The sequence below is a fragment of the Doryrhamphus excisus genome, chromosome 7 (assembly GCF_030265055.1).
Source record: "Doryrhamphus excisus isolate RoL2022-K1 chromosome 7, RoL_Dexc_1.0, whole genome shotgun sequence".
In the NCBI taxonomy this organism is placed as follows: domain Eukaryota; kingdom Metazoa; phylum Chordata; class Actinopteri; order Syngnathiformes; family Syngnathidae; genus Doryrhamphus; species Doryrhamphus excisus.
The window spans coordinates 5,683,599-5,698,619 of NC_080472.1; the positions used below are offsets into that span (position 1 = coordinate 5,683,599).

The 15,021-nt window shown below is 40.6% G+C and overlaps 1 protein-coding gene across 2 annotated transcripts in view; it reads left to right on the forward strand.

Annotated features, from left to right (window-relative positions):
• LOC131132144 (cell migration-inducing and hyaluronan-binding protein-like) overlaps positions 1-15,021 on the forward strand; it is a 114,542-nt gene that overhangs the window by 75,012 nt on the left and 24,509 nt on the right. For both annotated transcript variants that reach the window (XM_058077488.1, XM_058077489.1), the window contains 4 exons: positions 2,923-3,044; positions 4,476-4,623; positions 5,931-6,122; positions 11,843-12,012. In XM_058077488.1, coding sequence (XP_057933471.1) covers positions 2,923-3,044; positions 4,476-4,623; positions 5,931-6,122; positions 11,843-12,012 — 632 coding nt within the window. The remainder of the gene's footprint in view (positions 1-2,922; positions 3,045-4,475; positions 4,624-5,930; positions 6,123-11,842; positions 12,013-15,021) is intronic.

Genomic DNA, 15,021 nt, shown 5'->3' on the forward strand with positions numbered 1-15,021 from the left:
GCAAAACAGCCCCACGCCATCACACTACCACCACCATATTTTACCATTGTTATGATGTTCTTTTTTGAAATGTGACATTGCTTTTATGCCAGATGTAATGGGATGCACACCTTCCAAAGTCCAACTTTGATTGCGTCATTTCCCAATGGTCTTCTTGATTATCAAGATCTTCATTCATTCATTCATTTTCTACCGCTTTTTCCCCACGAGAGTTGCGGGGGTGCTGGAGCCTATCCTATCTGTCTTTGGGCGAGAGGCGGGGTACACCCTGGACTGGTGGCCAGCCAATCACAGGGCACATATAGACAAACAACCATTCACACTCACATTCATATCCTAAATCATATCATATCATAAATTGTCCTATGGACAATTTGGAGTCGCCAATTACCTAGCATTAATTAACCTAGCATATTTGGACCGGGAGAATGGGGAGAACATGCAAACTCCACACAGAGATGGCCGAGGGTGGAATTGAACCCTGGTCTCCTAGCTGTGAGGTCTGCGCGCTAACCACTAGACCGCTGTGCCGCCCATTATCAAGATCTTTTCTGGCAAAATTGAGACAAACATTAATGTTCTTTTTGTTCAGTGATGGTTTTGGTCTTGGAACTCTGCCATGCAAGCCGTTGTTGAGTCATGAACACTGACCTTAACCGTGGCAGGTTAAGGCCCTCACTCACCGAACAGTGAGGGAGGGAGGTGTATCTGTCGTGTGAGCATGGGTGTAAATGTCAACATAATTCATTGGAAATAGACAGCACTTCCCTAGGCAAATTGATGCTGTGTACAGTAGTGCCGTAGACGTATCACATAGCTTGATTAGCATGTCATCTTAATTATTTGCAGGTTTTTGCCATTTGTGGGTGGTTTGATATCTACTTTATATAAGCAATTCATAGAAAACAAGCTAGGGAAATATCTCTATGGAAAGCCTGATTTGATTTATTTGTCATAACAGTAAATGCCATTTTTCTGGAGTGTTTGTTAATTTAATTCAAAGTACTTTTGTGCTACACAAAAACATGCCAAGTTAAGAAAAATTTAGCGTCTATGTTTAGCCCATCTTTCAAATCACGTACTTTATATACAAAACATCACTGATGTTTCCAGTGTGTTAAATCCACCGATATTTGACTTGAAATTGATCTGTATTCTTAGAATCAGGACCACACAAGCACACACACACACACACACACACACACAAGCAACACTGTTTACTGAGTTGCCGCACTTCCACGTCTTCCTGAGCTGCAATTGATCTTCTCATCAGTAGTCTGCCTCAGTGGTGTTATTGTCTCTGCTTTTGCCAACCCCTTCATATCTGATTCCAATTAGACACTTCTCATCTTTTATCTGCTACAAAGTGTGCTTATGAAAGAAATTAGCCAGGCATACAAACATGAGCACATGTGCACCCAAATAGTGGCGGCATCACACATATTAGCCGCCATTTGTGTCTCCAGGTCATAAAATGTATAAATGCACAATAAAAAAAACTTTAATAAGCACAGTGTCCTGCACATTGCATATTTAATAAATACAACGTAAAAGATGCATTTAATCTACAAATGGCAAATGTTGTCTTTCCCCAAAATTCAATATTATTATGAAATATAATTATTTAAATCCATCAGTAAGTTTGTATTTCTTCATGTACAGTAATCCCTTGTTTATGCTGTTAATTTCAGTGAAATTTTTGTAATTTGTTTTATAACATTATTAGAGCCCTCTCAACATGACATAACACCCCTATAATCACTTTTACACTCCTATTACTAATACAGTAGTCATAATAATAAGACATAATTAAACTCACGCATGGATGGATGTACATTAGCATTGGGAGCTTTGTTGTTGTTTTTTTACTTCCTGTTCTGTACAGTACTTCCTGCAGCATCTATTATGTCATCAATGTAACATTACTGACACCTATTGACCAGTGCAGAGTACCATTGTTCCATAATACCATAATACTCCGTAAACACTGAGAATTATGAATTATTACTACTACTATTTTATTAAGCCTTGAAACCATTGGCTTATACAGTGGTGCAGCTAGAATAGAACTACAATTAATAGTTTTAACACTGTTTCGCTTGCGAGTCTGTGAGGAAGCGGTAGCTTTTGCAACCACGAGCTATAAGTGAACTCACAACAAGCTACAAAAACAGGTTGTCATTTTACTAAGAAATCATCACACAGAAACTTAAAAAGCTAGGTAGGAAATATACAAGGAAAGTACCAAAACAAGATAAAAATGAAAAACATCTCTTTTTAAGTCTTTTTTTTTTTTAATGGCTGCACGGTGAAAGAATGGTCAGCGTGCAGCCCACACAGCTAGGAGACCTGGGTTTGATTCCCCCCTCGGGCATCTCTGTGTTGAGTTTGCACAGTTTCTTCGTTTCCTCCCACATTCCAAAAACATGCTAGGCTAATTGGCGACTCCAAATTGTCCATAGGTATGAATGTGAGTATGAATGGTTGTTTGTCTATATGTGCCCTGTGATTGGCTGGCGACCATTCCAGGGTGTACCTCGCCTCTCACACAAAGTCAGCTGGGATAGGCTCCAGCACGCCTGCAACCCTCGTGAGGATAAGTGGTAGAAAATGAATGAATGAAAAGTATTGAATTAGTTATTGTTGCGGGAGCGCTGCAATGTTGCCTCTATCCACTAGAGGGACCTAGAGGACCCCAGAGCCCAGCAGCTCTAAATTCAGTGGGTGCGGCTTAAACACGTGCGTCTTATACATCAGAAATCACAGTAGTTTTAAATTCACAATGGTAGTGTCCCTGTGTTTTCACATGGTCCACTTGACCCCAGACTATCAAAATACATGCAGACTGCAGGACAAGACTTTGACATGAAGAAATCCGACATTCGCCACCAATATGTGTACATGTGTGTGTGTTCCGTACAGAGGCTGAGTGGACAGAATGGTTTGACAGGGATGATGAGAGGGGATCCGGCGACTGGGAGAAGCTAACAGATCTGCATCAAGCCTATCCTGACCGACTGTGTAAGAGTCCACTGGACATTCAGGTAAATGGAATCCATGCTGGTTCTACCACATTACCCTAATGCAGACATTGATGTGATATCCGACTCCAGTTGTGGGTCACTTTGGTCCATCTCGCCGCTAGAATGCTGGTACATGACACAGTCGCACTATATATAACACAGCAGATGTTTGCCTTCCTTAAAAGATAAGCAGCCCAGTCTTTCCACTATGCATCCAACGCCTGTGGCAAAACAGCAAGTGAAACCAGCAGCAGCCTTTTTTATGGCTTACCCCCTTCTGTTGTGTGTCATGTACGTTATGCCAACATCTGACCATTAAAATCATGAGTGAAAGTCACAAAACATCATTCACGGGCTGAGTAGAAAGTGGAAAGCATGATGATGCAGAAACGCACACGCTCCGTTTTGGTTCACAATGAAAGTACAAACGTATTCCACTATCAAATCAAATCAACTTTATTTGTATAGCACTTTTCCTGCAAGGGCATGCAACACAAAGTGCTTTACAGAATTAAAAACAATTACCACAATTAAAAAGAAAACAATTAAAAAGAAAGCCCCTACCTCCCACCCTTCACACACACACACACACACACACACACACACACACAATCACACACAATCACACACAGTAGGGAGACATGGCAGACATGGCATGGCACTGAGGATCAAGGAAACGCCACCATTGGGGCCGTCCACACTGGGAGGAGCCGCAGCCCATGCCATCGGGGCACCAGCACCCAGGCCCCCTGACTCCGACAGACAGGTGGACCCCCACATCAAAGGGAGGAACCTCCAGCTGGCCAGGTCAAAGGGACCCAAGGACAGCACCCCCATCAGCAGACCCGACACAGCCCCCAGTGTGGAGGACCCCCCCGAGGAAACACTGGAGTTAAGCTAAAGACTAAAAGCATAAAATAGGACTAAAAAGATAAAAACGTAAGAAGAGTTTAAAATATTTGTTAAAAGCCTGATGAAAAAGGTGTGTCTTTAATCTTCTTTTTAAAAAAAGTCTTCAGACCAGTAAAACCAGACCAGTGATCAGTAATAGTCACTGTTATTTTGTGTTTATGTCGTCAAGTTTGTTGTGCATTTCGATGCATTTTCGGTGCAGAACAAAAGGACAGGCATCAGCTTGCAAATGCTCTGCTATCAATGAAACAGTACATAATCATACTATGGTGGACAAATGTAAAATAATATGGAGATAGGCTCATTCCATCTAATTTTTTTTGCTGCTTATGCTCGTTTGTGTCCAGGGGTATGTTGGAGCCTATCCCAGCTGACCCAGCCAATCACAGGGCACATATAGACAAACAATAATTCACACTCACATTCATACCTATGGACAATGCATTAATCATTCAGGGGAGTGCGTGCATCACGTCTGTATTTAGCTATTTGAAAGCAGCTATAAAGAGTAATTGTCCTTTTTGTGTGTGTTCTCTTCAGGCCGAAACCCACGATGGCATCTCGTCAAACCAGACAGGCGATGTGATCCACAAAAATGATAAAGATTATGGCTTTGTCTGCCGCAATAAGGACCAAGCTCATGGCCTGTGCCACAACTACAGAGTCCGCTTCCTGTGTGGGAAACTGGGTAATGTGATTGCTATTAGACATCTTCTAGATTTTTCCAATCTACAAATATACTCCTATTTGCTAGAAACAAGTAGTTTTATGTGGGTGAATGCACGCATGAAGTGACCACATAGATATTTATCTTGTATAGTGTGAAAGCAATTGTTTAGTCATTAAATAGGTGGAAAAAACAGTCCAAATCAGTCAACATAGTGAAAGAAGCAGAGTTTGTGTGTGACTGGAATTCTAAGACACTATATTGTGAAGCCTCAGCTCAGAGTTCATAGATTCTTTATTTTAACCACATTTTTAAAATCTGACTGAGTTTGTTTGCATGTACGTGCTTGGGCACAACAACGGCATGGACCACCACTGTTAGTTAACCACCACATCACTCTGCCACAGGCCAACCTCCGAGTTCATACTTTTAATTTTCACTTTCCGAGGGTCACATACAAAAAGAAAATCAAACACCGTTTTGATATTTTTTTTTACAAATGCTAATCCAACATAGACAAAGCTAAGAAGTTATTATAAAACAGTGTTATGTTATAGTGTGCCTGCAGCTGTTTTTTTAATGGCCCACGGCACATTTAAAGAATATAATTTAACAAGAACACTTAAACATCAGCAGTAGATTTTTTTTTTTTTGCAAGAATAACTTAGGTCCGAGGGCCAGCTTCAATTTGTGGTGCCCAAGACGAGACTTAAGACCAGGGGAGACCGAGCCTTTTCTGTGGTTGGCCCCAAGCTATGGAACTCTCTCTCCTCCCAAGTAAAAAAGGGCCCCAACATCGAAAGCTTTAAGTCTCGTCTTAAAACCCACTTTTATTCTCTGGCTTTTAACTCGGAGTGAGTCATATGGTTTTTTAATTCTTTCTTTTTATTTTAATTGGTTTTATTTTTATACTTGTATTGCTTTGCTTCTTGTTTTTAATATTGTAATATCTATTTTGCTTTTTTATTTCTTATTTGATCTTTTAGTTTTGGATTAAATTCAATTTGTACCTTTATTTATTGTATTTTATTTGTACTTTTTATTTTACTAGTCTGTGCAGCATTTTGGAAACTCTGTTTATAAAATGTGCTATATAAATATAGTGGATTGGATTAAAAGTCAAAATCAGTGAGACACACAAGCACCAGGCCACTCGTGGTTGCTTGGTTTGGAGCCTGCATATACGTACATTTGAAACCAAATTATAGGAGAAACTCTGGTGTTGCGTCCGTAAAAAAAGTTAAAAAAGTAGTTATTTTTTAATAATGAAAGGACATCACCCGACTGACAAAATAACAGTTACTAACTCTCTATCTCTCATTCTGTAGTTCGTCCTCAGGCGTCCATTTCCATTGACCTGTTGTCCAACAGCACCATTCTGGAGCTTGCTGACCAGCCAGTCGGATGGCAACCTGGAGATCAGGTGGTGGTGGCCAGTACTGACTACAGCATGCACCAGACTGAAGAGTTTCACCTCATGGCGTGTCCTACTTGCACTCCCAACCAAGTTAAAGTTCAAGGTGAGAAAAATAGTTTTGAAGTTTAAATTGTCTTTTGGCTATGAATTTCATTGCAGACGTTATGGAAGCAATATATGACTTATTTCACCTTATCAAGGTGATTTTACTTATTGGATAGTAGTAATCACATTATTGACCTTGGATGAAAGAAGCATATTTCAACGATGGTGTCAAGGTGAATTTGTTACAGGATAGCCAGAAGTGTGTGTAGGTGTGTGTGTGTGTTGATTTTGTTTTTTGGTGGATTGCAAAATACACGATACTCCTAAATTCTCGACAAAAATGCATACAGTATGTTATACAACAGCAGGAATCCCTCGCCACTTTACGCTTTGAATTTTGTGGCTTAACTCTGTTGCAAACAGTTTGTGTCTCACTTCCATTCCTCGTTTGTGTATTTTGAAGCTGTACTTTGAACTTCCTTAAAATCCAACAGTGCAAAATGTAAATTCTTGCAGTTTTTTTAACTGTTCTTAAAATTCTGATCAGGATTGCATATGTATGTGTACATTATACAGGATGTCCAGACTGTAGGGATGTCCACACTGTACCTCACATATGCAAACTTACATTAAACATTCAACATAGACAAAGACCAGAGAGGGACATGAATTGGAAAATGATTTTGTAGAAATGAACCAAGGAAGACAAAAAGCGTGAGGAAGGTTTAATGGCTGAAGGGCACCCCAGCAGTCAACCGGCTTCCTTCCAGCAGTTATTCCCCCCGTGTGGTCCATGGAGAGAAACCATATGATTCATCAGCCAAAACCAACAAAAAGAGTTACCAGTCTCCACAGAGGAATGCCTTTGCTCTGACCATGACCTCAAGTACCTCTGCTATCCCGTCAGGTATTCATTATCAAGTATGGGAAGTACGGGTTAGCCTGAATGCTTGACTGTTAGCCTGAATGGCTTGAGAAATGTAGAAGACATTTATTCCGTGGTCATTTTGGGGCACAAAATGAGCAAAAAACGTTTTGAATGAGTTGAATATTTTGTTGTTGGAATAGTTGGAATCACTTGAGAAATGTGGACGTAGTAAAAACTGATTAACCCTGTAAAACTCCTCTTCTTTCTCTTTGGGCTTTTCCCTTCAGGGGTCGCCACAGCAAATCAATCTCCTCCATCCAACCCTGTCTTCTGCATCTGTCTCTCTCACACCAACTACCCTCATGTCCTCCTTCACTACATCCATAAACCTCCTCTTTGGTCTTCCTCTACGCCTCCTACCTGGCAGCATCCTTCTACCAATATATTCCCTATCTCTCTGGACATGTCCCAACCATCTTAGTCTGGTCTCTCTGACTTTATCTCCAAAATGTAATGTCCCTCTAATGTACTCCTTCCTGATCCTATCCATCCTGGTCACTCCCAATGAGAACCTCAGCATCCTCGTCTCTGCTTCCTCGAGTTCTGCTTCCTGTCTCGAGACCAAACAACATGGCTGTTCCCACCACAGTTTTGTATACCTTTCCTTTCATTGTAGCTGAAACTCTTCTATCACATCACGTCTGACACTTTTCTCCATCCGTTCCATCCTTCCTGCACACGCTTCTTCACCTCCTTTTCACAATCTCCATTGTTCGGAACTGTTGACTCCAAGTACTTAAAATTCTCCACCTTTTGTATCTCTTCTCCCTGTAACCTCACTCTTCCACTTGGGTCCCGCTCATTCACACACATATAGTCGTTGCTATGGCTAATCTTCATTCCTCTCCTTTTCAGGTCAAACCTCCACTCTTTTATCATCTCCTACACCTGTTCCCTACTCTCACTACAAATCCCAATGTCATCTGCAAACATATGGTCCATGGAGATTCTTGTCTAACCTCATCTGTCAGCCTGTCCATCACCATAGCAAACCCTGTAAAACCCCAATGTTGTCATATTGCCCCCTCATGTATTTGTTGTAGGTACCCACAAAAGGGAATGTTGTTACAGAAAATGTGGGGATGTTTTGCTCACCAGCCTGAATAAGCTGAATATTTAAATTTTGGAAAGGTTGACAGGGTCTCTGCAGGTTTCTACATGGCCAATTTCAGCCTTTAAAAGACTTTTATTAAGATGACAGTGTTCACAAACAGCTAACACCAACCATATCTTGTCAGACCTGCAGTCAGAGTTCAGAACTGACCAAGGATGCATCACTGCTACGCTTAAGATCCTCAATGATGTTATCATATCCATAGACGATGAACAGGTTTTTATAGCTGCTTTCTTAGATCTGGTAAAGGCTTTTGTTTCAAGAAATGACAACATTGTTTAGTTTTGGCTGTCTAACATTGGTCTGTTCAAGAGTCTACAACTGTGTACAGCGGGTGAATTCAAAAAATGTTGTATCAGAACCACTTACCATCTCTAAACGTGTGCCTCAAGGTTCCATTTTAGGTCCAAAAGAAATGATGCGACCAAGGTTAGTGGTGTCTCCTGGGTGAAACCATCATCTATTAATGTGGCCCTTGGCTCTGTTGTAGCCGCCCTCCAACTCAGTCTCACTTCTATTGAGAATTCTTTTAAAGACCCTCACCTGTGTCTCAATTGTCAAAAGTGTCACTAGCCCCTTCAAGATGACCAGTGCTGATTTTAAGATTACAATGTGCATACTGTAGCATCTTGAGAAGACTGTAGTATTTCACCATAGCCATACAGGCAGAGAGTTCGATGCAGCCACTGCAGAGGTGTACCTAATGTTGTGGCCAGTCACTGCGACAGCCAAATCAGTTCATATTACCACTGTCTGTGTAAATTGACAAAAAAAAACTTGTTTTATGATGACTTCATGGAATAAGACAGAAATACATTTCAAATAAAATAGCGCTCATGCATAAGTGACTGACGTCACAAAAGCCTGCATACGTTACGAGACAAGTTTACCAAGTCACTTTTGATACAAACCAAACGAGAGGCGAACTGAAGAAAACCTAACAAAGTGGAGGCAGTGTGACCAACGTAACATGAGCTGTTTTTAACTTGCCGAATTAGATGCCGCACTGTGACCCCCCACTTGCAGAGGCGAAAGAATGAATACGTAATGAACATTTTCTTTAACCATGAATACGGATTATGATGAAATGTAGTCGTTTCATACTCGCATCCAAAAATGCATTATCCATAACGAATACTCCTGTATAATATCTGACTCATCCCTAGTCAGGAAACCCGGGTTACATTCTCGGAGTTTGCATGTTCTCCCCGTGTGTGCGTGGGTTTTCTCCAGCTACACATCCATTCTTGCTTTGAGGCCTGCCACCTACTGGGATCATGTTAGGGAAAGTAATGGGTTGCAATGTGTTCAATAGGAGAATACTTTGTAGCAAAGAGGGCTCAAATTGAAATCACTTCAGATTTTCTCTGCCCGGGACAAAATGTACTCCTAAACTGAAGTAGTAGTAGAATTTGGTGCATCGTATCATATGCTGCCTTCAAAATAACATCTCTTTTAAAGAAAATATTGCAAAAAGTCAACGCAATGCCACATTTCATATACTTTAGCAAGCCATGGCTTCAACTGTACAAACCTGGATGTTTTGAGTTTCATGCAGGCCAAATTGAAACAACTCGGAGTACTGTAATGGAGTCAGAGAAAGGTGTTTGGACTGACTCAAGTCCAAGGAAAAGACTCAGCGTGTATCCTGGATGTGTCTCTAAATAGGTCCATTCATGCTGATTGAAACATTCAATACTGTATGTGAAAGTCAGCATGCACAGGACGTATTTTGTTTCCTTCATCATCATGTGTGCATTTATAGTCCAATATGAGTGCAGTAATCCCTCGTTTATCGGAGTTAACTGGTTCCAGACACCTCCGCGAAACGTACATTAATTAGGAGCCTGTTGCAAGATCATTCAAACCTGCAACGGTCAAGTCTGGATCAACGGTGTGCAGGGTGCGCTTCACCTACTCCAATAACAGACCAGGTCATAGCTGACGATCTTTGGCACGCTGTTTTGTCACAAAATTGTCACTGCGCCAATATAAAAGTGTGGACAGCTCCCCCGGTGCGCAGCCACGGCCATGTCAGTGCAGCCTAGTCTACCAAATTGGCTGCGCAAAATGGTGCGCCAGACCAAATTATCACTGCATGGGGTACGCCACAAAATTAGAGCCCAATGTGTATGCATACTACTAAGTACGGTACTTCCTGACACCTCACTTCACTTCACTAACAAAGTATGAATTCATTTAGCTATGGTTCTCAGACTGTGATTTACAATATTTTTCAATATTACTCAACTAACTCTGAGCTCTCCTCTTGTTCCACTCATTTATTCATTTATGGCTTCCTCTTGCTACTGTGCAGCACCAGATTTTTCAATACACCATGAAAATAACATGACTCCAAAACCCCTCAGGTTTTGCATGAGCAGGAGGTTGCTTGTTTCTTGCTGTTGCAAATTTTGGACATGGATCAGAGAGAATTAAAGATAGCTTGCAGTGATCTACTTATCCAGCCGTGTATGCCAAAGTTAAACTTGTGCAGTGTTGACAGGTTTAATGAGGTTGTATTAGTCCGTGTGGTCGCGACCATGTTTGTTTGGACCTGTTTTGATGAACCCAGCCTTATTGGATCAAGTCCAGTCTAGTTATATTCCTCAAACATACAGTGGGGAAAATAAGTATTTGATCCAAACGCCTTTTTAAAGAACAGGCTAGACTGTAACAGAAAGATAATGAATTAGTATTTGATAGAGCAGTGGTGTCCCCATACTGAATAATGAAAGGATGCAAGGGCCACTTTGATATTTTGTATAGCAATGCCAAGAAGTTACAGTATACGTATTTTGACTTGAGGTCAGAGTTCGTCATACATAAAATATATTTTTTTTAATTTTTGATGTTATACGACGATTTAAAAAAAGAAATACATTGATGTAAGCAATTCTGATTCAAAATTTAAAGCACAAAATAACAATGATAATTTTCGTGGGTGCCTTAAGTGGTCCACCCACGAGCACCACGTTGGTGACCCCTGATATAATAATAATATAATATTATAAATATATAATATTTTGTATTTATTCCCATAATATAAAAACTTTTCCCCAACCTAATTTTCCAGAAATTACAACTTTATTTTGTTTTGTTTATTAAAAATATTTCTTCTTGCATATTTTATCTTTATGCTGCTAAAAGGATATTATTTTTAAGTTTAGTCTAAAAAATTGTCAAATTTTTCTAATTAAAATGCCAATTTTTTTTCTTAATATTTCCCTTTGTTCTTGTAATTACAACTGTTATTTTATTTCTGCTGTGCCACCCCCAAAAAATATTTATTGTAAAAGGTTTTTCTCTTTTAATTGTGACTTGCATCTCATATTTTTACTTTATTCTGGTAGTATTTTAAAATTTTCCATAACCTAATTTTCAATTACGTCAAAAATGGCCCTCGCAGTATAGGCTGGCTGACCATCAATTAGACGCGGTGGCTCGGTCGGAGGGCATAGCGGGCTTGAGGAAACAGGTTTAATGCAGGAGATGTGGAATACCGGATGTACCTTGAGAGAGGGTGGAATCTTGAGCTTGACGGAGGTTGGGCTGATGAGAGAGTCTATGGGATAAGGTCCGACAAATCTAGGTGCCAATTTATGGTTGGAGCTCGCCAATGGTAAGTCCCGTGAGGATTGCCATTCTTCCTGACCCACTTGGTAGTCTGGAATCCTGTGACGGTCCGATACCCTCTGGAACCCCTTATGAAGTGTGTACCTGTTCATGTTCCCAGGTAAAGCCGTGTTTATCCACATGGGTGAAGAGGTGGATGGTGTGGACATGAGAGCTGAGGTTGGTCTGTTAAGTCGTAGCATCCTACTTCGTGGTGAGATGGAGCCCAGCTGTTATGGCAATGAAGCCTGCAAGTTCTTTGACTTTGACACCTTTGGAGGACATATAAAGGTAAGATAGAGTGTGTTGTGCAGTAGGAACTAATGTTCTTTATGAAAGAAAATGTTCTGATCTAAGCTGATCGGATTTTGTTCTCAATCAGAAATCACTCCACACTCTTTATTGCTTTCTGGTTCTACCATATCTTACTTATTGTGTGGAAATATGGGCTAATAACTATAAATGCAATCTTCACTCGCTAAATGTACTGCAAAAAAGGTCAGTAAGGATCATTCATAATGCTGCCTACATAGAACATACTAACTCCTTATTTCTAAAATCACAAATACTTCAACTTGCTGATATAGTTCATCTTCAAACAGCTAAAATAATGCATAAGGCTAAAAATGACCAATTAGCTAAAAATGTCATCCAATACTTCTCTACAAGAGAGGAGAAATATGATCTCAGGGAAGAAGTACATTTGAAACACTTCTATGCTAGGACTACGTTATGCTAGCCATAGCATTTCAGTATGTGGAATCAAACTATGGAATGGATTGAGTAAGGAAGTCAAACAATGCACAACGATGAGCCAATTCACGAAACAATACAAGCAGTTGATGTTTGCTAAATACAAGGATGAAGAGTCTTGAACCAGTCATGATGTGCTATATATATCACTATATTGACACTTACTATGGTACCCATTATGTCATTGGATGCTCATATCACCTCATACTTCGATATGGGACAAAAAATGTAAAAAAAAAATTAAATAAAACAACATTAACTATATTAGGAAAGCAGGAAGTGAACAAATGTAACAGTTACTGATTGTAAAAGTACCAGATGGAGGGGTAGGATTTAATAAGCTTTGCTTCTTCCTACTCCTTTTGGACATGTGGAACTGGGAACTGATTATGGGATGCACTCAATTGTAATTGATGCATATTCAAATGAAATAAAACCATTACCATTACCATTAAGCAGGGGTGGGCAAACATTACGACCTGCATGCCACAAGGGGTTCCAAAATTTGGCTAGGGGGCCCCAGCCAAAACCAGGTGCATATATACGTATATAGCATATATATATACACAGGAGTGTAAAGGATGGACAGTGAGTGTCCAGGGTGAGAGGGATTCTTCATAATTCTGTCTTTCCTCTTTCTACAAGTGTAAATATCTCCAAGTGGGGAGAAGTATGAATCAAATCATGTGCTGCGGTGCAGGTCCCTCCTGTCCTCTGCAGTGCAGCTGCTGAAGCAACCAATCCCAGCAATAGGTCATGAGGCGGTGGATGTGTAGAGCTTTATCAGTAGTTGCAGTAGGTGCTTGGGGAGTACTCACCAGAAGAGAAAAGGTTGGTGGAGGTCTGCTGAGATCTGGACTCCAAAAAACTTGAAGCTTTCCACCCCCTGTACTTCCTCTGTCATTATTAATACAGCATGATGTGCTCATTGCTACTTTATTTTGACTATATTCATCTCCAAGTTGTTAGCATGCACCAAGATTTCGCACCATCGCTGGAGATGTCAAACATCCTCCCTGTAGGCTGACATGACGTTATCCCTGATCATCCCTACAAGGATGGTGTCACCAGCAAAGAAGCTAGTGTGGAGTGAATGGGAATGGTAGAACAGCGAGTATCGGAGGGGACTGAGGACACATCCCTGAGGTGTCTTTGTGTTCAGGTGGAGAGTGGAGAAGGTGTTGATTCCCATCCTGACAGTCTGGGTTTTGTTCCTGAGGAATGGCATCCAGATGCACAGTGAGAGGGTGACGTCATCCAGGCGTGTGGAGGGGTCATGGTCATCAGCATTGCTTCCTTGCTTGGAGATGTGATGAGTCTTTGTTGATTATGGGTGTGGCGACAACAGTCTGCAGTAGCGGGAGGTTGAAGATGGTCGTGAAAGACCTCTGCTTGCTGGTCACCCTTCCTGTCACACCGTCTGGACGGGTTACTACCGAGTGCTGCTGCAGCTGAATGGGAATATCGTCCCCAGGATTGTTGTACTGGTCAAAGTGTGAAAAGAACCTTGGTGAGGTGCTGTCCAAGGAGTCGAATGTCCTTCAGTATGCCGCGATAGGATTGGGCGATAGTTTTATGTACCAGTATACCGGTTGTAGGAGCTATTTATTAGTGTGTTCCTAGGTTTCTGATATCTGTTGATTTATTTTTTTGTTGTTGTTGTTTTGTTTGGATTACTTGATAATATTTTCTTGTTAGTTATTTATTTATTTTGTTTATCTATCATATCTTGTTGGGGTTAATTAGTAGTTAATTTGTGGGTTTATTTCATTGGATAACACCCTGGGCACCTGCAATATATTTAGGTAGGCAGTGCTCACAGGACCAGCATGCACCGGGGTGGGCCTATGGTTTTTGTACCAGCGCAAGAGAGGCAACAGGAAAAGGCCCTTGTTCCTTTTTTGTTTGTTTGCTTGCTTGGTAATAAAAGGAAAGAAGAAGAAACGGAACAAGATTGTTTGGACAATGACTCTTTTGCCTGCGTAAAACAAAACCCATGGTGCATCAGTGGCCTTTTGATTATAAGTTACATTTATTATTTTAGTGAAGGACAAATAGCCACTACACCGGTAAAGTGTCTTCCATTGATAAGAAAATGACATCACCCACAGGCCGCACTTGGGACAGCCTAAAGCTAAAACACAAAAGTTTGCCATACTGTTCCAATACTTTATCTCTGTCTAGCATTATGAAGCTCAAGCAGAAAAAACTCTCCATTGATAAATGTATCTTGTACGGTCCAACAAGCAAAGTGACAAAAACGTTGCATGTTTTTAATTTGTAGCAGATGTTCATTTGAGCTGGAATGTCCTGCAAGGGAATGACGCCAGATGTATGACACAAAGTGGAGATGTATTAGCTGATTTGACAGAAACATCAAATGGTGTTTAAGTCAGTGTCACAACCTTGCTCATTTATCTTGTGCTGCAAATCTCCAGAGGAAAATTGCTTGGAAAGAAAATTCAAAGTGTAAAAAAATGTATTCCTTTGAGTCCGTTAACAAGACAGCATCAAATGGCCACTAGGAACAAAGGCACAGGAAAGAAG